Here is a 25,046-nt window from a genome sequence, read left to right on the forward strand (position 1 = left end):
TATGTCATTTCGCATCATTAGGTCGTTTATATAATTTTCCATACAAATTTGGCAGCTGTCCATACAAAAATGATATGTGAAAATTCCAAAATTTGTATCTTTTGAAGGAATTTTTTGATCGATTTGGTGTCTTCGGCAAAGTTGTAGGTATGGATATGGACTACACTGAAAAAAATGATACACAGTAAAAAAAAATTGGTGATTTTTATTTTCACTTTTTGTCAATAAAACATGATTTGCAAAAAAAAAAAACAATATTTTTAATTTTTTTTATTTTGGATATGTTTTAGAGGACATCAAATGTCAACTTTTCAGGAATTTCCAGAATGGGCAAAAAATCTTTGACCGAGTTATAATTTTTTGAATCAATACAGATTTTTTCAAAAAATCGAATTATTGGTCGCAAAAATTTTCAACTTGAATTTTCGATGTAAAATCGAATTTGCAATCAAAAAGTACTTCAGTGAATTTTTGATAAAGTGCACCGTTCTCAAGTTATAGCCATTTTAAGGTTACTTTTTTGAAAATAATCGCAGTTTTTCATTTTTAAAATAAGTGCCCATGTTTGCCCACCCTAGCTTCTAGCCATCGATAAAACTCGTGCTAAAATCAATCAGTGAAACACATTAAATTCAAGTGGAAAATCACGTTGACTTTGAAATTTGCTTGTTTTATGTATATCTTAAGATCAGTTTCAAGTGTTTTCATCATCACTTTGAAGAGTTCAGGACAGTGGGACAAATTCATGAGCAAAACACTTGAAAAGCTTGAGCCACCCGAATGAAAAAAAAACGGGTAAAAAATACCAAAAAGTCAATCGCCCAAACAATTGCATTTGATTGAGATTTGGATTGATGTTGAAACACAAACCAATTAGATCTATGATGGGGTTTTATTCAATCATTCAAGTGCTTGGGAACTTGAATAAAAAGTGTTGCGTGTTTTTAGTTTTTTTTTTTTTTTTGACCCATTTTGCAGCATGTACGAATCAGTCGAATATTAAAACTTGCAGTTCATAAAACCGATATTATGTTCTGATGTAAGCTTAGATGGAAGCAATTTATTTTTGTTTTTGTAATATATTTAGAGTTTTTTAAAGGTCCTAAAAACTATTATGTTTTATGTTTATAGGACCTTTAAAAAAAACTCTAAATATATAAAAAAAAACAATTTCATTCGTTGAAACAAGAACAGTTATGAAATAAAATATGAAATTAATCGATTTTCAAAGAATTCTATATTTTTCAAAAAATTACTTATTCTTATTTCTGTGATATTTTTGTTGAGTTTTCCATGCTTTCAAGTATAAACACATACTTAAAAACGAGTATGACTTAAACTCTGTGTGTTATTTTAAATAATTTTAATATTACAATTTTGATTTAAATATTTATTTTCTTTAAAAGAAGTTTATTATTGTTTGATTAGATTTAATTTGATTAGATTAGACACTTGTTTGACTTTGGCAATATAGTCAGTAAAAACTAAAAGTCAACCTTTTGTCCACATTAGTCCATTCGACCTTATGGAATTCAACCTTTTGTCATGTATTCGAGATAGAGGGCCTGGTTTAAGCATCTGGTTCTCAATTTTTCTAAAAAAAACATAATTGCAATAGTTGTATACTTTGTCAAGAGAGCCATATTTATTTTACTACAGTTTTATCACTTGTATCCATGCCCAACCCCACCACTCCCTCCCCCATTACTAACCGCCACCGCCGGACTCTCAAACTCCGGATACATCTCCCCCAGCAAGATATCAAACAAACAGTACATCAGATGTTTGTTCAGCTCCGGCGACTGCAGCACATCGGCCACGTTTCCGAGGCCCACCCGAAGTTCCTCCAACCTGCGGCGAGCATCCTGCTGCCGCTTGAGCAGTTCCGCCGGCGTCGGTTCGGGCAGTTTGCGCACAAAGATGACCTCACGCAGCAGTTCGATGAGCGTCGCCAGGCGGGACTCTTTGAGGCCAGCTCGCAGCAGTCGCGCGATTCCGGTGTGAATCAGCGTGTCCACGGTCCGGCGGGACACGCAGCAGAAGGCCAGCGCCAGCCGGACGATGAGGAAGGGTGCGTTGAGAATTTTCACCACTGCATAGGGAGAGAAGAGAAAAAACACACTGTCAATTTGGAGAACCCTCGTCAAGGGTTCGGTCCCGAAACTTACGGATGTAGATCAAGCACTGGGACGGACCGCGGACGGAGTGCGAAAGTAGCGTGGTTGTGTGGGTGTTTTTGGAGGCCTTCTTCACCTCGAACAGGTCCCCGAAGACGACGCTTTGGCCCGGGAGTTTGTACTTTTTCTTTACCTTATCCTTGACCTGGATCACGTCCTCGCCGATGTCGGGACTGGCGAAGAAAAAAGAAGCATGAAAGAAATATTGAAAACAAAACATTTGCGTTAGGACATTAGGACAGAGACGTATTATGGGTTAATAGAGAAGCCCACGTTGTTACATTAAATTTTATGGCTTTTTAAAATTCTCGCTTACTTTTTCAACAGTCAAGTAACATGCTTTGGTTTTTCGTTCTGCACTCAAACCCCGATGGTTTGACACCAGCTGTTGTCAAACTAACGGGGTAACTTTTTAGTTTGACACCCCTTTTACACGGAGTTTACACACATTACCAAACGTTTGTTTTGATAGTGTGCGTGAGCGCCGTGTAAAAAGTGACAGTTCGTCACATTTTAGTTTGAATTTGACCAACCAACCGAAAAAGTGACCAACCCCGGGGGTTGAGTGTATATTTTGATACCTCCCTGTACAATTCAAGCAAAACATTGTAAAACGACCTAAGTCAAAAGTGTAAACAAACGGGATTTTTGGTGCAAACGGTGTCTTTAGTCTTTATCTATCACTACATATCGAGAAATGCATATAAAACATATTTTTATGTGAAAAAAATCATTTTTTGCAAAAGCCAAAGTTTATTACGTTTTGTTTATTTTCTACTTCCAAATAGACTCTTTGCTGCAAAGGTCCAATGTGGAAACTGAGTTGTTTTGATTTCGAACACGTGATCGTCTCAGGGACAAACACAATGTTGTTCAAAACAAAGATCGAAACGAAGTTTGGCCTTTTTTTTAAATAATCAAAACTAACGATTTTTAATCAAAATAAGGTTTCTTGTGTATTTCTGGTTAATTCCTACCTCGTCAATACGTGTAACATCACGATTCTTTTAGATAGCTGCTCATTTAAACGTGTTTTAAACTATTCTATTAGAAAATCACATTCACTTGCACCAAGTCTGGAGCAACATTTGAAAAGGGCGCATAAGCATTTTGAGAGCTAGAGCTATTTTGCAAATTCCGAGATAACATTTCACTATTTAACAAAACCCGCAGCGTTAGAAGGTAGCTGGGAAGGCGAGCTATTGTTTTACACATCGAGTTTTGAGAAAAAGTTAACTGTTGGCTCGGAATTTGCGAAATAGTTCCAGCTATTAAAATGCTTATCCGCCCTTTTCTCGTGTTGCTCCAGAAGTCATTAATTGCCGGGTAAATTTCTCCGGTTTGCTATTTCGTGTCGCACTATTCGGTCGTTTCAGGCCAGCTCGTTCCGACGAAACTGCCCAAAGCACTTTGCACTGAAGGTACACTTTTCCCCGGTTGAGCCGCTCATGCAATCAAAGCCACCACCCGGTAAAAAGCATTCAGCAGTTCGCCCAAAACAGCCAAGTAATTTTGCGGCATCGATGCTGGTGTCTTAGTCCCCGCCTTTGTGGCCGATTCCATGATGCCGTCGATGCTACGGACGTAGATTTTGAACGTACTTCACACGATACAATAAGTTCAGCTTGGGCTCCAAAACCGACGAAACATTCTCACTCGTTCCACGACGATTAAAAAGATCGTGGGCCGCTTGCAGCGAAAACATATTGGCAGTGGCACAGCTAAAATTAAGTGAAGAATAATCAAATAACATCGACGAATCCGGGGTAACCATGACACATGCGGCGTCGCGGTGTTCATCAAGGATTCATAGCATGCTAAGGAAAATTTGATGCTTTTCTCGGGAAAACCGTTGGTTCCGAAAACCCCGGATGTATTGCCGTTGAGCTCGATGGGGGTTGAACGAATCGACCTGGTCTCTTAGGGAAAGTTGTTCTCCAGACGATTCCGCTCATTTCTGGCCATCCTAGAAGTTTCTACATGTTTTCCTCAGGCCTGTAGGAGCGAATGAACGAAAATTCAAAATTTCCCATAGTAATTTCCATGTAAACTTGAACCCGCTTGAGACAAGCCAGTTTTCAACCAAATGAGCTGAAATTTGGCGTGAGAGTCTCTATGGGTATACCCTACAAGGGGAACCACACCAGAACTTGATCTGAGAACTTTTCAAAATCCGTACCCACCCTAATAACTATACCATTTTTACACATATTGTGTAAATTATTTTCGCACTTTGCTTAATTGGTTTGAAATATGAATTGAAAAACTAATCGCAAATTTCTTTCTTGTTTTTCTCAATGTTTTGAAAAATGACAATGGCCGTTTTACAATGTTTTGCTTGAATTGTGAAATTGCGAAGAATATTCACCAAGATCTTGGAAGAACAGCCAGATCATGGCAGTTTACCAAAGATAACACACATTGAAACTTCTGGAAAGTGTGTAAGCAAAGGACCTAAGGCTGCTCAAGGTTAGCGTCAACAAAAAAGTGAATTTCGATTCGCTAGATCCAACAGCAGTTGGACTTTTTTTGTTTTAGGAACGAAAAGACAGGTCTCGTCATTTCTCGATAAGTTGAGGTGGTCCGTTTGTTAAAAGAAGGTAAAGAAGTTGTTTCTCTACAACGGAATTTACATCGTTTGAAACTCGCCTTTCTTCAGCGGACGAAAGTTCAACGAAAAAACAATCATCGAGGCCGTTCAAGACGCGGTAAGAAATTTCGGAACCACTCGAGGGGATGACACTCCTGCGTTGACCGAGCGATAAGCTCCCTTTTCAAACCTTCGCACCTTGACCTTAACCGCGTTAGACTACTTGTAAGACTGGTTGCAACGCGGCTCTACTTTGTTCTAGCTGTTTCATTTTTCAAATAGAACTGAAACAGACCACGCGCAACGCGGAGTTGCAGTTTTATTTTTCGAGCAGTATTTTGAAACCGGAATAAAACTGCTCGACGAGTTTGTTTCAAACGTGAGACGGTTTGGAACTGGAATAGAACTCAGTTTCAAAAAAAATCAGATATATAAAGATATCCACGTATTCTTACACACACACTATGATGCTGTGTTGATAATCATACGCACACAATTAAAAGCATTTTTTTGAAACAACATTTAGATCAGCGCGTTGCGAGCATCGTGTTCTAGTTTCATTTCCGCCAGTTCTACAAAATTTAAACTGCTCGCAATTTGATACTTCACGCTGCAGATAGTCTTAACTCGCTTTTCGGTATACCTTTTTTGTGCGTTCACACATCAGACTGCTCGAATTTTTTTGACAGCGAGAACGGTCAAGGGCGGGACAGTTCTCGTTGTCATATCAGTCGAGCAGTTTGTTTTGATAGTTCAAGTTTGACCGGTTCAAGATCGTCTGTGGAAAATCCGAAGTAGGTTTATTGTTAGGTGTTTGCAGCAGCTAGCGGCGAGTTACGAAACGGAAGGTTCCGCTGGCCAAGGCCACGAAACATGCGGCGGAAGCTGCGCTCGCTCGTGGAGTTGAAACCCGGAAATCTTACCTGAAGAAAGCACTGTGCGGTATCCGATGATTATTAACGTTTGCTTTGAAAACAATGCCGAAACAATAACCAAAGAAGTACCACAGAATTGTACTCTATGTTTTGTGTGGCTTGCTGCATATCGAGGGTAAAGAAATTCGAGATCACTGACTTTTCTACTGAGATCGCCTGGACACAGGAAGCAGCACTGCTATTACCAGATAAGGCCTTTACTGGTAAGCGACGAAAAAACGAAGCTTGTCGGACGTTTTCAGCTCATCGCGATTGGTTGAGGATGCCGACCTGCAGGTGGCGGCAGGACAGGTATGCCGGGTTTATAAAGTCCCGATGGAGCCGTTACCTGCCTCCTTCATTCTACCGACACCAGGAGGGCTTAGATGGCAGTTTGCCTTAAGGATCTATATCTATTACATTCGAGATACTTGAAGTTCACGTCCGTGTTAGGGAAGCGCACGTTTGGCCTGGCCTGGATGATTGCTTCAATAGTGTAACTTAGGAACCACTACAGAAATAATCGATTTCCAGGTGAATCTGATTAAAATATACCAAAAAATAGATTGCATAAATTTCTTCAATAAATATTTTGGGATGTTTTTTTTTTTTTTTTTGTTAAGCCAAGATAAAAATTTAATTAATTAATTTAATGAAGATAAATAAAACAATATACTTGCAACAACCCTCCCCCAGCTACGCGACTGCATTTAGGTCAAGCAAAGAACGCCTCAAAAACAAACAGTCCCTGATAGAATCTAAAAGGAGTGTTCCCCACCCCCACACTCACCTCTGCTCAATCGAGTGCATAAAGGTAAGCATGAAAGCATCCAAGCTTTGGCCCTTCTCTTTGCGCAGCTTCTGGGTCACCGAGCTGTAGATGTTGTTGCTGGGCATCGACTGGGCGTCATTGAGGGCATCCCAAACCGTGGGCGCTTCGGTGGCCTCAATCGGCGCCCCGTCCACGGCCCCGCGGATGACCTCCTTGAACTTTGAGCTCAGCTTCGTTCCACCGCCACCGGTGCCGTCCGATGATCTGGAATAATCTAATTTATCAACAATTTCTTCCTAAAACTGAGAGATTCTCCTCACTTCTTATCCGAAACCTCCTTAAACTCCCGCGGCCCGTAAACCAGCTCAAAGTACTCCGACGTCTTGCTGAACTGCCTGCGCCACTTGTCCTCCAGCTTTTCCTTGACGCGGTCGTGGGCCTCGTTCAGGGTGCAGTTTTCCGGCACCGGTTCCTGCTCGGTGCGCATCATGCCACGGTACGCCTGCAGCAGCTTCTCCGACTGCTGGTGCAGCGAGGACAGCTTGGTGGGGTCGGTCGTGATGTGCGGATCTTCCAGCTCCTTGTTGAGGATGTCTGTTGGGAAATTGGTTGCCCAATAGAATCGGATATCGTGAAATTATGATGAAATTATAATTGAAACCAATGTAGAAATGTGTTTTTTTGAAAAATTGCATTTAATCTTTATTGTCTTCAGATCAGTTTTTGCAAATGGAATGGAGCAGCATTTAAGAAAATAAAAGCTATGTAGAGTTAAAAAAAGCACTAAATCAAAAAGACGCAATTTTGAAACTCAAATATCGTCAAACTACGCAGAGGTTGTAGGGCATTAGGTTTTTTTTTTCAAACAGGGAGATCTAGCTTTACAATACTAAAAAATATATTCAAGAGCCGGAATGTACCATAAACATTGAATTCAAGCCAGAGTTATTCTCTAGAATTAAAAATTTATTTGGATAAACATTGTTCATGCATTACCCTATTTTTTATCACTAAAAGTTAAATTTCCAAAACATGAGTGTGCAAGTGGAAGCAAAAACTTAATAGTAGTTTAGGAGCAGAAATTCGTCAAAAAAGTCCCTAGAGATCAATAGTGAAGCATCCAAAGCAATCGTTAAACAAGCAGCCTAAAAAATTTAAAATCATTCAAATAAATAATCAACATTTTTTTAAATATATAAATAATTGAATTCAAAGTTTTAATTTTTTTTCAAAATTCAAGTGTCAGTGTGTTTGTTAAAAATTATTAGCTTGTTCAAAACTATAATTATCAAAATTGTTTAACAAGTCGAGTTTGAAAAATTGCAGCGTAGAAACATTTTTTGGACAAGTAATCACAAATTACAAAATTACACCGTTTTTTTGTAATTCAAAATTACAAAAAAGTAATAGCTAATCTGATAGAAAGATGTAATGCAGGATTAAGTAATCTCAAGTTACAATAAATCTTAAATCCGATCTCAGAAGAAGTGTAATACTGGATTACAAAAAAACAAACACCTAAGGGCATCTCCAGCGCTGGGGTGCAAATCAAATTTGCACCCGGCTCATGAATACCGAGATCAAATTTGCCACCTTGAAAAAACTCCGTCATCCCCACCGCTAGGGTAGCAAATTTGCCACCGAAACAAGCCCACCGCGGGGGGGCAAATATGGGTTTTTATCATTTTTTGCTCTCGTTTACCTTCAAAATCAATAATTATGTGTTGAGATTCATGCCTAGAAATGCTAAAAGTTTATTAAACTTTTTAATCCTATTGAAAATTTCAAAGAATTTCATTTTTCGAAAATGTCGAAAGTTAAACCATTTGCTACCCGATTTGATTCCCACCAAATTTGCTCTCGAGTTTGCCCCCGAGTCTCCCACCGCGCGTGTCAAAGCAGGTATCAAATTTGATCTCAAGTTCATCTGTAGAAGAAAAATATGTGTCGGTACCAAGGGGTTGGAAACTCTTAGAGCTATAATTATTATGTTAACCAGTATATCAAAATATATGTTAGTATACTTATTATTTCCTTTACATATCGCCAGTATACTAACCAATATAATGAGAGTATCTTAATATACTAACAGTTTATTGCTTTTCGGTTAGTATACTAACAAGTATACTGGAATATCGTTAGTATACTCAGTATTCTTAAGTAATATTAGAGTTTCCAGCCCCTTGGTCGGTACCTGTCGGGTACTCATTTTCTGATACCCGACAAGTACCGGCAAGCCGGGGGCAAAGTTTTGAATGCGTGTTTCGGAGATATTTGTATGTCTGCTCTTGTGTATGATTCAAAAATTCAAAAATTCAAAAATTCAAAATTCAAAATTCAAAATTCAAAAATTCAAAATTCAAAATTCAAAATTCAAAATTCAAAATTCAAAATTCAAAAATTCAAAATTCAAAATTCAAAATTCAAAATTCAAAATTCAAAAATTCAAAAATTCAAAATTCAAAATTCAAAAATTCAAAATTCAAAAATTCAAAATTCAAAATTCAAAATTCAAAAATTCAAAATTCAAAAATTCAAAATTCAAAACTCAAAATTCAAAAATTCAAAATTCAAAAATTTAAAAATTCAAAATTCAAAATTCAAAATTCAAAATTCAAAATTCAAAATTCAAAATTCAAAATTCAAAATTCAAAATTCAAAATTCAAAATTCAAAATTCAAAATTCAAAAATTCAAAATTCAAAAATTCAAAATTTAAAAATTCAAAATTCAAAATTCAAAATTCAAAATTCAAAATTCAAAAATTCAAAAATTCAAAATTCAAAAATTCAAAATTCAAAAATTCAAAATTCAAAAATTCAAAATTCAAAAATTCAAAATTCAAAATTCAAAATTCAAAATTCAAAAATTCAAAAATTCAAAAATTCAAAAATTCAAAAATTCAAAAATTCAAAAATTCAAAAATTCAAAAACTCAAAAATTCAAAAATTCAAAAATTCAAAAATTCAAAAATTTCAATTTTTTTCAATTTTATTTTTAAGTTTTTTTTTAATTTTTCTAAATTTTTATTTTTTTTCATTTTTTTTTTTAATTTTTTTTTAATTTTAAATTTTTTTGATTTTTTTTTAATTTTTCAATTATTTATGTTTTTAATTGTTATGTTAATTTTTATTAATTTTTTTTTAATTTTGATTTTTTTGAATTTTTTTTTTTTTTTGATTTTTTTTTTGTTTTTAATTGACTTTTTTTATTTTTTTATTTCTTTTAATTTTCTTTATTTTTTTTAATTTTTTTTTTTAATTTTTGAGTTGCGTTGGAGAATTTGAACGGTTCGCGTCGCGGTCAACAAGCCGGATTTTCGTTGCCGTTTCCGTCTTTGTTGTCCCCCCGATTGTGCGTGTATTTCGATCCAGGCGGTTTCGCATTTTAGTTGGTTTTATCTTTCCACAGCCGGCTGTCTAAGATTGAATCATTTATGCTAAACTTAACACCAAATAACCGGGAATAGTCTCATCCGCATACTCCGACTGATTGCCTTGAGAATGCATAATACATCACACCGTTAAACAAAATTTATTGATTATTTTTTAATATTTTTTTATTTTTTTCATAATTTACCTATATTTTTTCCAATTTTTTATATTTTTTTTCTTAAGATTTAATTTTTTTTATTTTTTTTGTCATTTTTTATTTTTTTTATTTTATTTTTTTTATTTTATAAAGTTTTTAATTTTTTTTAATTTAAGTATTTTTTTTTTATTTTTTTCAAAATTTTTTAAAATTTTTTAATTTTTGTAATTTTTTAAATTGTTTTTTTTTTATTTAAAAAAAATCATTTTTGTTTAATTTAAAAAAAAATATTTTTTTTTAATTTTTTTGAATCTTTTCATTTTTTTAAGTTTTTTAATTTTTTTTTAATTTTTTAATTTTTTTTAAATACCTATTTTTTATTTTTTCTATTTTTTTTTAATTTTTTTTATTTTTTCAAGTTTTTTTTTTATTTTTTTAATTTTTAATTTTTTTACTAAAAGAACTGTAAATGGGCTAATCAGAAAAAAAACACTGAGAAAAAACTCAAATGTCGACGTTGGCCCTTTGCCAAATACAAAAATAAAATCTGAATCAAATGGGCTAAAATCTTTAAAAAAAATTAAAGCTAAAAAATAAGACTGTTAAGCCTTTTATAAAAAATTCGGCCATAGATTTTTTTTTTGTTTTTGCCAGTACTTTGTAACAATCCTCAAAGGTACTTTTTAATAATCTTCAAATGAAATTTTCTGTACTTCTAAAAAAAAAATATTTTAAAGCCTAAACAACCACAAAACTTTAGGTAACCTAGAAAACGGCTCTATAAACAAAATTTCGACCATTTCCTATCCAAGTTTCAAAGAAATGAATTAATTTTTCACAAAAAAAGGCAACGCTGCCACATTTTGTGCTTGCTGGGTCATAGCTTAGAACTTGTCATTTTAATTCTCTTAAAACAACAAAAAAATAAAGTTGTCAAATTGTTTTCACCGAATTGTTCTTGCCTAATACTTTCATCTTTGCCGAAAACACCAAATCCCATAGTTTTCGGAAATTCGGGAACAGATTCTAGAATTTTAGATTTGACAGATGCCAATTTTTTATAGATGAAACAACGTCGCGAAATCGCTCCTTTGGTAAGAGAAAATACCCCAAAACAGTGGCAAATCGAAAATGGTTCCTAATGCATTTTAAAAGGGTTTGACTTAAAAAATAATAAACTAATCTTTACTGAACCATTTTAAAAAGATATTGTTCAGTGAGGAATGTTGTTGTTGTTGTTGTTAATTTATTTATTTCTGGCAGCTTTAACCTTCTTGGTCATTCGCTGCCCTTCAGTGAGGAATATACTCATTAAATTATTACATTAATTTTGGTTTTCTAAAGATAACCTTCTGAACAAGGGGAATATGAATTGTAATGAAAGTTGGACAAATTTCATAAACACTCACCCACATCCAGATAGAACCGCAACCACTCGACCGCACCCTCCTTGATCAGAAACTGCATGAAAAAGTACAGCTTGCTCTGGTCCTTAAGGATGTTCTCCTCGCCCTGGACGACAACCGTCTCCACGCCACACTCAACCCGTTCCCTGCTCCGCTCGACAAACTCCCTCAAAATCTCCACCTTTTCACAGCTCGTCTTCTGGTGTTGACTCTTTGCTCTCGAAGCTGCGTCCTTTGGCCGCTTGTCGGTTGCGGCTATTATGAGCAGGTTGATCAGGTTGGGATCGGAGATTACGTCCAGGAGGGGAAGGAGGACCCAAAAGGAGAGGAGTTCCTTGATGAGGTTGAAGAAGATTTTGCAGTTTATGTTCTCGGGGGTGAACAGGCGTGGGATGAGGACTTTGGCCACCCCGCGGAGGTAGTTCACCTCCGCTTGGCGGTTCAGCACCGCCGGATGAATCGGATACTCGTCGATGAGGAATGTTTTGGCCAGCCGATCCATCGGGACGTGATCAACGAGCATCATTTTGGCGATTATTTCGTAATGGATGAAGAACGTCGGCAGCAACCGCGTAGTGATGACCGTCGGAGCGTCCAGCTCCTTGGCCCGGATCAGCAACCTACAGAGCGCGTCCCGAAGGTTCGCCTTGATGCCGAGCATAAACTGCTCGTCCGGGGTGATTTGGGAGTGCCAATTGCGCACGAACGTGTCCAAAATGTGCGAGAAGAACCGATCGACGGCGTCGTCCAGCGGAGCCTCGATCAGGAAGCCCTTCCACGGTTCGTGGATGAGCGCGTTGCGATTGTGCCGCGGACAGCGCTCGTTGCCGCACACGTCACACTGGGAGGCCGCGAGGGGGTCCTGTTTCACGAATTTACAAATATTTAAGATTCAGGAAACTAAGCTTGTAAGTCTACTCAGTACTCACATAGTCTTTGTAGCCGAAAAAGTCCTTCAGCTTTTGCAGATACCTTCCCACGGTTTCCTTGTGGTTAAGGGTAAAAACTGCCGCGGCACAGCCATTGATGAAGAACAGCAAGATGATAAGTCCCAGAATTGAGCTAGAAAGAGAATTTCCTTAGTTTTCAATGAAGATTGAATTTTACAAAAATACTAAATTACCTGACGTAAAATCCGACGACGATGGACAAGGTCAGGACGACCAGTGCCACTATCCTGGCAATATCATCCTGATAGAACTTGAGAAGTACCTCTTTTATGTGGTACAGGAGCATCACTGGAAATTGCAACACCACCAACTCAGCACCAAGACGGATTGTTACTTATTTTCCTAAGTACAAGTGCACTGGTGACTAAAGCAGGGAAAAATCAATAAAGCAAAGTGCAACAACACTTTCACTTTCTTCCTGGCTCCACTAAGTTAAACACTAAAAATCACTCTATTCAAACAGGAATGTATTTACTCCATCAGCCAAAACCAAGATAAACACACCTGGCGGCTACCGGAGCCATTAGAACTGATAAAAATTAAATATCACACGCAGTTCAACTATTTATTTACAACTCTCTGATAAGAAGGGTGACAACACCACTTTGTGGGGACGTCTTTGTTTACAACTGGGTGGGTGCACCGCAGCATAAAAAATGCATCGCCTCCCGCTTTGACGTTAATGCTGGCGTCAGCGTCGCGACGTGCATCAAACAGCCGACCGCGAATCAGCTGATTGTTTCACTTTCCGCGGTGTTCCTTTTCGGGGTGAGAGTTTTTGGGGTAAAATGGTGTTCAGTTCAATTTTTAAATTCATATTCAATTCTGGAGTTTTTCTTTTTTTTTTTTTTTTTTTTTGAAAGGGTCCAATAAACCAAATTTTCAGTTTTTGCTTTTTGGGTGTTTTTTTAATATCCCTGACTCAAGGCGGTTATTGTTATTGTTGTATTTTGGCATCAATATGATTCTATGACGTAAGCTTTGCATATACAATCCAGACTCAATTATATAAATTTGACTAATTATGGTTAGCAGAATTCAAATTTGAAATAGATACAACAAACACCTTTAGGTTACGAGGTAAGTTATTTCAAAGGTCTTTCAAATTCCTTTCTGAAAATGGGTTTTCACACAAATCATGATGGGTTTTCTTAGAAATCTTTTTACAATCTTCCGAACTATAGTCAACATTGTTTTTAGCATAACTTTTGAAGTACTTAACTAAACTGCATATTTTTTTATGGCGACGATCGAATGAGGCAAAAACGGAAAAAAATCGGTTAAACCAGTCTCGAGATAATCGAGTGACAATTTTTTGGGCAACATCCTACCACGCACACAGACATTTGCTCAGAATTGATTCTAAGCCGATAGGTATACATGAAGGTGGGTCATTTTTCGAGCGATTTTATAGCCCTACCTCAGTAATGTGAGGAAGGCTTCATCCATTAAGTACGTCACGCTAAAATCAGCCAAAATTTACCCCCCTTTATTTATCGCACTGGGTGACCTTAAATAGGGAGACTGGTCGATGTGAATTTGACGTATCCAAGTGTCTCAAAATTTATATAATTTTGTGAATCAATTATCGACCTTCTAGACAATCATTCATTAATGATGCTTTTCAAAAAAATATATTTTTTTTTTTTACCCAGCCTTAGTTTGCTGAGATATGTCCTTTATACAATTTATAATTTTATTCAAAAATTTCCGAAAACTCAAATAAGGAATTGTATTGTAAATTAGAAATGCAATATTTCGAAAGATGTTACCTAAAACAACCATAATTCAAAAGCTTTTCACTTTATCAATTTTTCACTAAATAACTTTTCAATGGCAAATTGTTTTTTTTTTTAACATAAAGTCAATCAAAAAATTATCGCTCAAGATGCACATTTTCAAATAGAATTTTATTTTATGCTAAATATACCGGTTTTCAAATAATTCAATACAAAATTTCTATGGAATGCTAAAGAAAATGCTAAAAAAAATAACATGAAAAGGAACCACAAAATTAAATAAAATTATGCTAAAAAGAACTCGATTGCCAATGTTTTAGAGAAATTCTTCAATCTTGAACAAATTGTTGAAGAGACCGATTTAAGAATGGAAAAGAGCAATACATTGTTAATTAAATGAAAGTTTACGACCCACCACCTAAACTTCCTTGACTTGATATGTAGTTTAACTAACAAGTTATCGTACCCAATAAAACAACAAATTACAAATGACTACCTCCTTGCCCTGATATACAGTGTAAACTAACAGGATATCGTTTCAATAAAATTACAATTACAATTACAATTACTAGAAGCAGATTTTTCTCAAATATAATAGTAAAAAACAGCGCACTTTCGTCCTTGTTTTAATTTTTTTTATTACTATAACATAAAATTGGAACATTACATTTGTGTCTAAAATACAGTTTAGGAAACATAAATTCGTCAACTAATCCTAGAAAAGCTGAACATTTAAACTAATAATCATTCGATGAATTCAAAGAGTCATATAAATTACACGCGCGAAAAAGGCAAATTTACAGTCTTATTGAGCAACCCACGTGATGCTGGCCATCTCCTGCTCCAGCGGCCAAGGCCCGTCGCTGACCAGCACCGCGCTGGGGCGTCCCAGCCTCGTCACAGCAAAAGTCCGATTGCATCGACACATCAGTCTCATCGTACTCGGCAGTCTCCTGGCTTCCGCGGGTCGTCTCCTCCTCGTTGAAACCACTATCCATGCGGTAAAAATTGCCCCCGATCGGAACCGATTTGGCCAGTCCCGATTCCGTCGCGGTCGGGCGCACGTTCTCCTTCCCAGAGGCGGCCAAGATTCCGCTGAAGCTACGTCGGTGTAATTCTTTTGTTAGTAGATCCTGGTGCAGGTGGGACTGGGCGTGCTGCTCCTCACGTTCCTCGTCCAGTTCGTCCGAGTAGAGCAGGAAGGAGTGGGACAGGTTCTTGCGGTTGCGTCGGTGGCTGCGGGAGCGACCAGCGTGGCGTCGTACCGGCGTCGTTGGGTGCTGCTGGGAGGTTGAGATTGAGCTCGAGGATTGGGAAGAGGCGAGCAGGTTGTCCTCGTAGGAAACGTCGTCCTCCTCGGTGAGATCGGCCGATCGATCGATGGGTTTGAATACTGAAAAGTATAAAGATTTTTATTAGATTAAAAAAACGAAAGAACTTCGATCGTCGAAAAAACAGCTATTTTTTAATATTATTTCAATTCATTCTAAATGTATTTTTTTAAGTCGATTTTACTCTTCTAAACTAGGGGAAATTCTCCTATTTTTGGCAGGTTAAGCTCTCGCTCCTAACTCCGTCCAATTTGCTTGATTTCACTATTTAAACAAATGATTTTGCAAGACTTTGGATAGAAACTTGCTTGCTCACTTTTTATTGAGCTATTTATCACTCGATTTCAGTTGAAAACGCTTTTAATTAGCTTTAATTGAATGTCAAAGTTCTGACCTGCCAACATTAGAGGCACGCTGGAATTAGATGCTGTTCCCCTATTTTATACAATATTTTACGGCACATTTTGAAGTGCCTCAAAAGACAATCAACTCTAACATTTTTAATGTTTTGAGACCCTGAATTGAAGTGCCCGTTTTATTCCACTTCCCTTGGTCGTAGAGGGCTTATATTTGGCACTAGTTTATTTCAAGTCTGGAGTTTTTTTAAAGAAGGTCCAATAAACCAAATTTTCAGTTTTTGCTTTTTGGGTGTTTTTTAATACCCCTGACTTGGCTTTTTGGCGGTTTCAAAAACACCCAAAAAGCAAAAACTGGAAATTTGGTTTATTGGACCTTTTCAAGAAAAAAAAACTCCAGATTAGTACACTCGAACCCCGGTGGTTGTCACTTTTTAATTTGACACTTTTTAGGTTGTAGGTCAAACAAAAAAGTTACGATTTGTCACATTTTTCACGGGACTCACAATTACTATCAAACCAAACGTTTTGTATTAAGTGTGAGCTCTGTGTAAAGAGGAATTGAAATTAAAAAGTGATCTCGTTCGTTTGACAACAATTGGTATCAAACCATCGGAGTTTCACTGTACAGACAAAAAAATACTGAAAATTTAATTGTAATCAGAGCACCTGCTACTTCTACACCAAAACGAAAATATTAAAAAAAAGCTTTTATTATTTTTCGAACAAAAGTCTGTTTTTTTTTTAATTTCGAATGTTTTTAAAATATTATAGAACTTCTTGGTGTCCAAAAAAAAACGCAAAGTCGCTGAAACCAAGGTGATACAGTGGTTATATATATTTTTATTTATTTATTTTTTTATTTTTTTTATTAAAGACACTTTACCATTGCAATGGCATTCGTGGTTATATTTTTGTGTCAGGAACAAGGTTTTCATTCATCAAAAAAATTACTGAAAATAGCCTAGAATTTACTAAAAAAAATATCTGTTAAACTTACTGTAATAAAAAACAACAATATAATTTTTCATTATGATTTTTGTTAAGAAAACTATTTTTTAAGAAAAAAATTATAACTTACAGAGTTGCAAAAATATGCATGTTTTTTGAAAATATAAGGCATTCATAAAAAAATTGCTACAATTCATTATCTGCTCAGAGGCGTCAAAACGTCAAAAAATAAAAAAGTCCATTTGTTTAAAAAACCAGAGAATAAAAGTCTGAACTGTGATCATTTCATTTTCTAACAATTTTCAAAATTTAAAAACGGAAGAAAAATAATTAAAAATTTAAAAAGAATGATTTTTTTGTATTTTTGTGTTCATGATTTTTATTTTATTTTTGCGAATAATGCGCTGGCAGTGGGTCACGCGTAGCCTTGTTATTTCATGTTTAAGAATTTAGGAATTCAAGGGTTTAAAATTAAAAAAAAATGAGATTGAGGAATTTGTTTAAAAGGCGTCTTCTTCAATTTTTGTATTTTTTGAAAACATGATTTTTTTTTATTTTCGAATTACAATTGGATTTTTTTTATTTTCCAATTTTTTTTTATTCCTACCCCTAAAAATCTGAAACTCACGCACTGTCACAAGCGCTAAAACGGAACTGTCAGTTTTTGCCTTCCTCACCTTACTGAGGAAAGGCTATAAAATCACTCGAAAAACGAAATTCTTAATTTGACCTCCTAGACCCACCTATACCTATACTCATGTATACTTATCGACTCAGAATCACATTCTGAGCAAATGTCTGGCTGATGATAAAAAAAATTGCACTGGATTATCTCGGCACTGGCTGAACCGATTTGAACCGTATTGATCTCATTTGATCCGTCTTGGGGTCCCATAAGTCGCTATTGAAAATTATAAAGTTTAGTAAAGTACTTCAAAAGTTATGCTAAAAAAACGATTATGACTGAAGTTCAGAAGATTGTAAAAAGGGTAGTTTTAGTAAGAAACCCTGTCATGTTATACATTTTCAGAAAGGTATTTGAAAGACCTTTCAAATGAGTTCAAAAGATTGAAGATCTGACAACCCTATCAAAAGTTATGCGCACTTAAGTGTTACTTATGCACTTTTTAGAGGCCGGATCTCTCGATGAAAACGTTGTCCGGATCTATCATGCGAAGATCTGACAACCCTACCAAAAGTTATAAGCACATTATGAAGATCTGACTACCCAATCTGATGGTATGGATAATGAATCAAGTTGATAGAACACTGAAAGTTCCGCCTTTGTGTATCTATTTTGGATAGCATTACCCTCTAAATGTGAGGAAGGCAACAATCACCTAAGGGTGGATTAAGTAACGTTTTTTAACGGTTGAATCATGAAAAGAACACACAAATTTTCTGAACCACGTTCCTTAAGAGCTTCGTACTTAACTAAATACAGAACTTCATGGATGAGAACCTTTGTTCTGATAAGACTTGGAATACGGATTGATTTGAAACTTATTTTTGAATATTTAAAAATTTAGCTGAAAACAATCTACTTTTCAGTAATCAAAAATCGCGACCATTTTTGGATTTTTTTTTTTATGTTTGAAAATAATGTCCCTGAAATAAACATCAAACTATATCAAAACTCGGATGAGCTCGAAGGTTTCCACGACATCACTTTTTTTTTGGACACCCTACTGGGGAAGCATAGTAGCATAGACTGGATAGTCTCCGAAATCATGTACGATTTGATTTTTTAATTAAGTTTAGAGTGAGCTGAATGGTTTTTTCTATAAACTTTGTATGGATAATTAGGGTGGTTGCTTGCTGTTGCATGCAATTCAGGAATAAGGATGTGCGACACGAAGTCAAATACCAAAGGGAAGAGAAAAATAGGGCAAAAGGGGCAAACAGATTTATATATATTTTTGTAACATTTTGTAACAAAACACATTCTCAACTTTTTGATGCAAGATGCTTTGATTTTAGGTTAAAATTTCCATTTCAAATAATAAAATAAAAGCGCCTTTTAAGCCAAAACCATGCAAAAATATCAATATATTTGTTAATCTGCTGTCAGTCTACAAGATGATTATCAATACACATTTAAAAATAGCATAAAATCCACAAAATCTAACTACCAAACATAATAATTACCCCGATGCTGGCTATCGTTGAGCTCGACCGACATGTGGTGCTGGCTGTTGGTGCTGCTGCAGTTCATCGCCACGAGCCCAGCCGGCCGCGGCCGTTCCGGCGTGCTCCTGTAAATGGCATCGGTTCCCATCTCGATGCCCCCACTTCCACTAGCCTCCCCCTCCACGCTGGGCAACTCGGTCGAATTCGAGCCCGGTTTCATCGGCGACGGCGACTCCGATCGCTTCGAAATGGGCGACAACGCCCCGAACGACTCTCGGTCGTCGCCGGCTTGCGTGGATGGCGTTCCCGCCACCGGACTGAGCGAAATATCGCCCGGATCGATCGCCAGCTCGCGGGACGAGCTGAAGCAGCGCGATCGCTTCAGGATCTGCGCCGAGGCCTGGCCCAACTCGGGACTTACAGGCGGCGGGCTGAGACAGCGCAGATCCAGCCGATCCAGCGAGTCTTCCCGGTCTTCCGGCTCCTCTGAATCGCTCGCGCAGTTGAACAGCTTACGCCGCAGCGACGCGTCCCGGGCGTCGTGGTCGATGAAGCTGCCGTCGGTTTCGTCGATCGGGTCGTGGGTTTGCTGTTGATTCTGCCAAAAATCAAATTATTTATTTTAAAATTTAACAAAATGAAAAGTAAATCAAACTCACATCGTGGAAGTTGAAGTAGGGCGCCAGCATGGCTTCCACCTCCGGGGGCAGCACCGGTGGAAAGGTGAGCACCGTCTGACAGATGCCGTCCCGTTTTCGTTTGGACTTGCGGCCAGCGAAGCTGCCGCTGAAGGAGGACGAGTCGGCACCGTTGAGGATGATTTTTTGGTTTCGCAGCGGGCAGTCGACGGGGCTGGGTACTGCGGAAAGAGAAAAAAATAAAAATGTTATGCTTTTAATTGTTGAGTTATTCTAAAATTCTACGTTTTTGATAAAATGCTAAATAATTAGGACATTGGATTAAACCCATTCCATAACCTAGCTTGGTGACACTTTTTACATTGTAATGTTCATTGAGACCTGTAATTCCAATTTTTATTATTATTATTTTTTTTTGCATACAGCTGTTAAAAATATTTGCGTCAGCCTCGAGCTTTCTTTTAAAGTCAATTTCTAATAAAATATGATTTTGCTGAGATAAAAAATTGGGATACATTAAAGACAGTTACAAACATTTTTTTGAGTTCTTGCTCGGCTCCTTCAAAAGTGTCTCCACTGCTCGGAAGGCATCTCAGTTCATAAAGATTTTCCAGTGCTACCCGTTTTGCTGCCGGTTTGCGAGTTGACAACATCATTTTGCGAATCAAAACAATACCGTCTACAATCATAAATTACTTCCCTTTCCCACATTGACGCGCCCCTTTCTTCTAGCCGTCTCGACTCTGACCCTCGCTGATCAAAGGATGCAAGGAACCGGAGAAAAACTTCAATCGAACAAACTGTTAAACCCCCAATGCATTTTTTTTTTAGTTTTTGGAGTACCTAGTTTTGGCCAACTGCATTTATCTTGTTAAGTTTATGATTTTATTCTGAGATGTGACTTTTCATACAATATGGCCCTAAATCTCTACGTAAATTTTTGAATACGATCTATCATCATTTTTACTTTACATGATAAAAAAATGACAAGACAAAGACAACATTTAACGAGAAATCAACTATAGTCCTGTTGGAACCAGCTGTTAAAAATGAGACTCTCTGTCAAGAAGTACTATTTTTTTAAATTGGTTTTAAAATACTTTTGTGGTATTTAGAAGGTTCATTGCACCAGCCAGGAAAAAAATGCGTTATTTTCAGGGTAAAAAATAGAAAACTGGCTAAGTATCGATAAAAAATCTGGAAAATCTAGCATACGAATATCATACAATTATAATACAATTCAGATGCTTAATTGATTGAATTGAATTGGCCTCAAAAGGTTCAATTAAATTTTTTTCAATGAAAAAATTACTAAAGTTTTTGATTTTGTATTCAAATTATTTTTTTTTATTCAAAAAAAGTTGTTCGAAATCGGCAAAAATAAAAAAAATCTTTCAAAATATGACATAATTTAAATTTAAATGGTAATTAAAAAAACACTCAATTTCTATTTCTATTCTAAACTCTCATGCTCGAGAAAAATGGGTAATTTGTATGGAAATTCTCCCTTTTTCTCGAGCTTGGGAGTTTAGATGTTAAAGACCATTTACTGATAACTTTTGTTGTTTAGTAGCTTTCAAAAACTCGAGTCGGTTTGCGAAAAAAATGCATTGCATTACTAGATTTATCTGGCAAACTGGCAACCCTGGTTATCATAGGCCCCCAAAACCAAAGCTAAAAACTCTATTCGCCACCTACATTCGAGTAGGAGAACTTTGGTGCAAGGTTACGTTTACGGTTTTGCGCGATAAGTGCAAAGGGGAGTGAAAACTATTCTAAGATTTTTAAAAAGAAAATTGATCTTTTGGAATAAAATAAAGTTAACAGGAGGTAAGAAATCAAAAGTTCTATCGACTGACTTTCTGATTTTTTCGCTAAGTTGCCTTTTTCATTGAAAATTCTGAGATCCGGATTGAAAACGCGAGAATGAGGTTAAATTGCTAATTTTGAAAATCAATCCAATTATCATTTTTCAAGCAGATCTTTGCTTTTATGGTAGAAGTGACTTTAAAAAATAATTGTCCACTTGAATAATCTACATTCTCAATTGTTTAGTTATGTTTTGGTTGATTAAAACATTCCCTTATTTTGAATCAGATAATGAACAGGTTAAATCGACCATCACAAAAATATTTTCGTTTATATCAATAAAGCTATTTATTTCTTACCTGAAAATGGTAAAATTTGCTTTTAATGTCGATTTTATGATGAAATAAAACAATTTCAAATTTCAAACCAATTTACTCGCTGTAGGTTATAATGAAAACATCACCCCAAGTTTGAGCGCCCTCTAGTGGGGGTTAATTTTGACGTTTGATTGCCTATAGGGAACGATAAAATCAGCAATTGGGTCCTAAAATTATGCTTAAATTGGCGATATTGTTGCTAACAACTTTAAAGCTTATTTTTCTGAGAGTACAATGACACATTGTTCGACCTCGAAAAATTTAAAATTAATTTTTAATCCCAAGTGTAATCCAATTATTAAAAAATAAGAGTGCGGCCCAGAAAGCATCCTACTTGACAGCTCGTTCGGGAACATGGTGGATCCGTCGTAAAATGTTGTCTTGTAATGAAATTAAGAGATAAGAAATGGGTTTTAATCGTTTTATTTATTTTTTTTATGAATACCGTTGTGCATAAAATTTACATAAGGCTTTATGATCCTATTTAAGTTTATTTTTAGGACCCAATTGTCATCTTTTAGAATGGCCTCAAAAGGTCGAATCCCCAAAAGTCGAATTTCGTCGTTTTCTCAGATGGCAGAACGTCTCATTAGGCTGAATTTCTCAAATTGTAAAATGTTTACGAATCATTGTATTTTATTTCTATTTAAACGATGTTGATTGAGCATGCTTTCCAGATATTTTGTTATGTAGTTTTAGGAGAATCATCCAGCAAGGGTTATTGGACATTTTAAAATTTACCCATGAGACTAAAAAAATTTTAAACTAAATGTTTCATTCTGTTATTTTCAACCAATTAAACATTATTTTGTTTATTATTTGGACAAAAAAATTGAAACATAAATAATGAATAAATGTCTAACATATAATGTCTTCTTTGTTTCAAAACCAATTTTTGTGAAAAAAAAAACACGGTTTATTTTAAAAAAACGTTACTTAATCCACCGGAAGGTGGTTGCTGCCTTCCTCCTAAAAGCCTTGCAACCACACACTACGAAAGCTTTGGCTAACGCTTACTTAGTAAAGACACTATACATCTTAGTGCTGCCATCTAGGTATGATAAATTTAATGAACCATTTGAAAGCACTGCAGTGTTTGTGTGCGTGCACTGAGCGTAAAGTTCCGACAGCTATCCGCCGGAGCTTTCAAATTATGTAAATAATGACCCTTTTAGTATCAACCAAAACAGTTTTTCGAACATATCTTTTAAAGTACTGCACCAAGCCGGATGAAATTTAAAAAGACTTAAAGAACCTGAAGGCAAATCCAAAAACATAGATCCGGACAAAATCGGTCGAGCCAGTTCCGAGAAAAGTGAGTGAGAAAAAAAATTCTACGTCCATCCACACGCACAGACATTTGCTCAGAATTTGATTCTGAGTCGATATGTATACGTAAAGGTATATCTGGGAGGCTTATTTCAAAAGTTCAATTTTTGAGTGATTTTATAGCCTTGCCTCAGTGAGGTGAGGAAGGCAAAAACTGCCTAACGTGCGTTTCTACCTTTTCTTGCACGTTTTGCCTAACGAAAACCGGCCTTTTGGGCGATTCAGCCTTTTGAGATTCGGACTTTTGTAGGACATCTTTTACCTATTAAGTGATTTCACAATTTTCTAGCCACATTTAAAATTTGCGGCGTGTTTTAAAAACAATTGCACTATTAACTTTAAAGTTAAAATCATTGGATTTGTACATAGTTTGGGACATTATTGTAAATTGTTTACCTATATTTTTTATTAAATTGCCGAAGTTACATCACAAAACTCATCATTTTTTAAAATTGGTGTGTAGATTTTTAGATGAAAGTCAGGGTTTCTGTTGATTTGAAACTTGTTAAAAGGCCAAATTACTTTTTCAAATCTTTTCCGTTCTTCTCATTATAAGTTTATTGTGTTCCACACTTTATTGTTTGTTTGTTTTTTTTTTTATGTTTTAAAGTCATGATTTTATTCGATAAACCGGTAAACATTAATTTTAGTAGGTTTTTAAAAAAATGTATATATTTTCAGTTAAAATTGTCCTATGTTTCTTTGTTTCAAATGAACAAGAAAAAAACTTTACAATCATTTAAATTTCTTGCACATCTCATCTGATTTCATTAAGTGAAACCTTATTTATTATTTAGGGCAATTTTTAAGCAAACGGTCTTGAAAGGGATAAATTAGGGTTGTTTGAAGTAAAATTTATCAAATATCAAATGTATACAAATTATTAACACTACAGAAATCCAGAAACTAGTTCATTTAATCAGGTGTTTGTTAATAATTAACAATTGTTATAACCAACCAGTTTTGATCAGAAAAAAAAAATCCGTTAATCAAAATTCAAATTTACTCTCCCCAACGGTCATTCACCTTTACCGCGAAAAACAAAACAACAACATAAAGCTGCGAAACTTACCGCTAATCTCATTGAAGTACGCACTGATGGCGGCCTGGGCCTTGGCCTCCCGGGCCGTGTCCGGCGTCTGCAGGAACTGCGACTCGTACGGCTCAAAGTTGGCCTGCCCCAGCGAGGACACCTCGTCGATGGTCCACTCGAACACGGCCGTCCCGCCGGAACCATCCCCCGTCCCGGCACCACTGCTAGCCCTCGGAGTGGCCGGCCGGTGAAATATGGACGGGCTGGCAATCATGGGCAGGTGCAGCCGCTCGAGCGATTCGAACGGATTGACGACCTTGGTGGGCAGGACCCGGCAGGAGGGTGGCGTTTGTACTACCGCCGGGAGCAGGTGAAAGCGACCGTTGACGGCACCGCCGCGGGAGGCCAACCGGGTCGGGGTGAAGACGGACGGGGAACCGGAACCGGAGGCCGACTTCCGGGCCGCGTTGAACGCGTTCTGGAAGATCTTGCGTGGCGTCAGGAACGTCTCCGGGTCCATGGTGGCACAGTTGATGAACACAAAACGGCGGCGGTTAATTTGGACTAACGTTTAACTAAATACTGATCACAGATTATTCACTCATTTAATGGCAGTTGCAGGAAGAAAACTTTAACTAAACTTAAAAGAAAAAAAGTCGTTTATTCTGCTCCGGAGCAGTCGTTGACTGTTGACAGTCGTCGTCGGTTGTGATTCGAAAAACTAAACTGTGCAGCAGAGCACAACCGAAGTCGATAACCGTTTTTGAGCGGATTTTCCCGGCGCACGCACACACTTGAACGAACTGCAGCATAAATACACAACAACATTAGCAGCGGCAGCATAAACCATCTGTTTTGACGTTTCGCACCGCGGCGAATGTCGACAACGGATTTTTAAATTTCCCTAAACGATTATATTGAAATGTTGCCTGGAAAGAGGTAATTGAAATGACTTGTTTAGTATTTGTTTTGATAATTTAAAATAAAAACAGCTGCTACCTGTTTAAAACACTA

General features: G+C 36.6%; 2 protein-coding genes across 2 annotated transcripts; both read right to left on the minus strand.

Moving 5' to 3' along the window:
* Nucleotides 1–1,621: 1,621 nt before the first annotated feature.
* LOC6046958 (sorting nexin-14) lies at nt 1,622–13,022 on the minus strand. The gene is made up of 7 exons (XM_038255443.1): nt 12,513–13,022; nt 12,319–12,451; nt 11,393–12,251; nt 6,774–7,047; nt 6,472–6,717; nt 2,169–2,350; nt 1,622–2,092 (listed from the first exon to the last, which is right to left on the minus strand). Exons 1-7 carry the CDS (start codon nt 12,623–12,625, stop codon nt 1,665–1,667), a joined length of 2,235 nt encoding a protein of 744 aa, XP_038111371.1. The 5' UTR covers nt 12,626–13,022; the 3' UTR covers nt 1,622–1,664.
* Nucleotides 13,023–14,702: 1,680 nt separating this feature from the next.
* LOC6046955 (protein aurora borealis) lies at nt 14,703–24,859 on the minus strand. Its single transcript, XM_038257628.1, has 4 exons — nt 24,072–24,859; nt 19,506–19,705; nt 18,865–19,444; nt 14,703–15,471 (listed from the first exon to the last, which is right to left on the minus strand). Exons 1-4 carry the CDS (start codon nt 24,550–24,552, stop codon nt 14,876–14,878), a joined length of 1,857 nt encoding a protein of 618 aa, XP_038113556.1. The 5' UTR covers nt 24,553–24,859; the 3' UTR covers nt 14,703–14,875.
* Between the last annotated feature and the right edge of the window lie 187 nt (nt 24,860–25,046).

This window comes from Culex quinquefasciatus, chromosome 2, assembly GCF_015732765.1.
Source record: "Culex quinquefasciatus strain JHB chromosome 2, VPISU_Cqui_1.0_pri_paternal, whole genome shotgun sequence".
In the NCBI taxonomy this organism is placed as follows: domain Eukaryota; kingdom Metazoa; phylum Arthropoda; class Insecta; order Diptera; family Culicidae; genus Culex; species Culex quinquefasciatus.

Bases quoted from the DNA above. Each gene is read 5' to 3' on its own strand.
- LOC6046958 (XM_038255443.1), bottom strand. From the start codon at position 12,625: ATGCTCCTGTACCACATAAAAGAGGTACTTCTCAAGTTCTATCAGGAT. The intron at 12,452-12,512 runs GTAATTTAGTAT...TTCTCTTTCTAG, and splicing joins GTCGTCGGATTTTACGTCAG to CTCAATTCTGGGACTTATCA. The intron at 2,351-6,471 runs GTGAGTGTGGGG...TTTCTTCGCCAG, and splicing joins ATGCACTCGATTGAGCAGAG to TCCCGACATCGGCGAGGACG.
- LOC6046955 (XM_038257628.1), bottom strand. From the start codon at position 24,552: ATGGACCCGGAGACGTTCCTGACGCCACGCAAGATCTTCCAGAACGCG. The intron at 19,445-19,505 runs GTGAGTTTGATT...GATTTTTGGCAG, and splicing joins CCTACTTCAACTTCCACGAT to AATCAACAGCAAACCCACGA. The intron at 15,472-18,864 runs GTAATTATTATG...TATACTTTTCAG, and splicing joins CAACGATAGCCAGCATCGGG to TATTCAAACCCATCGATCGA.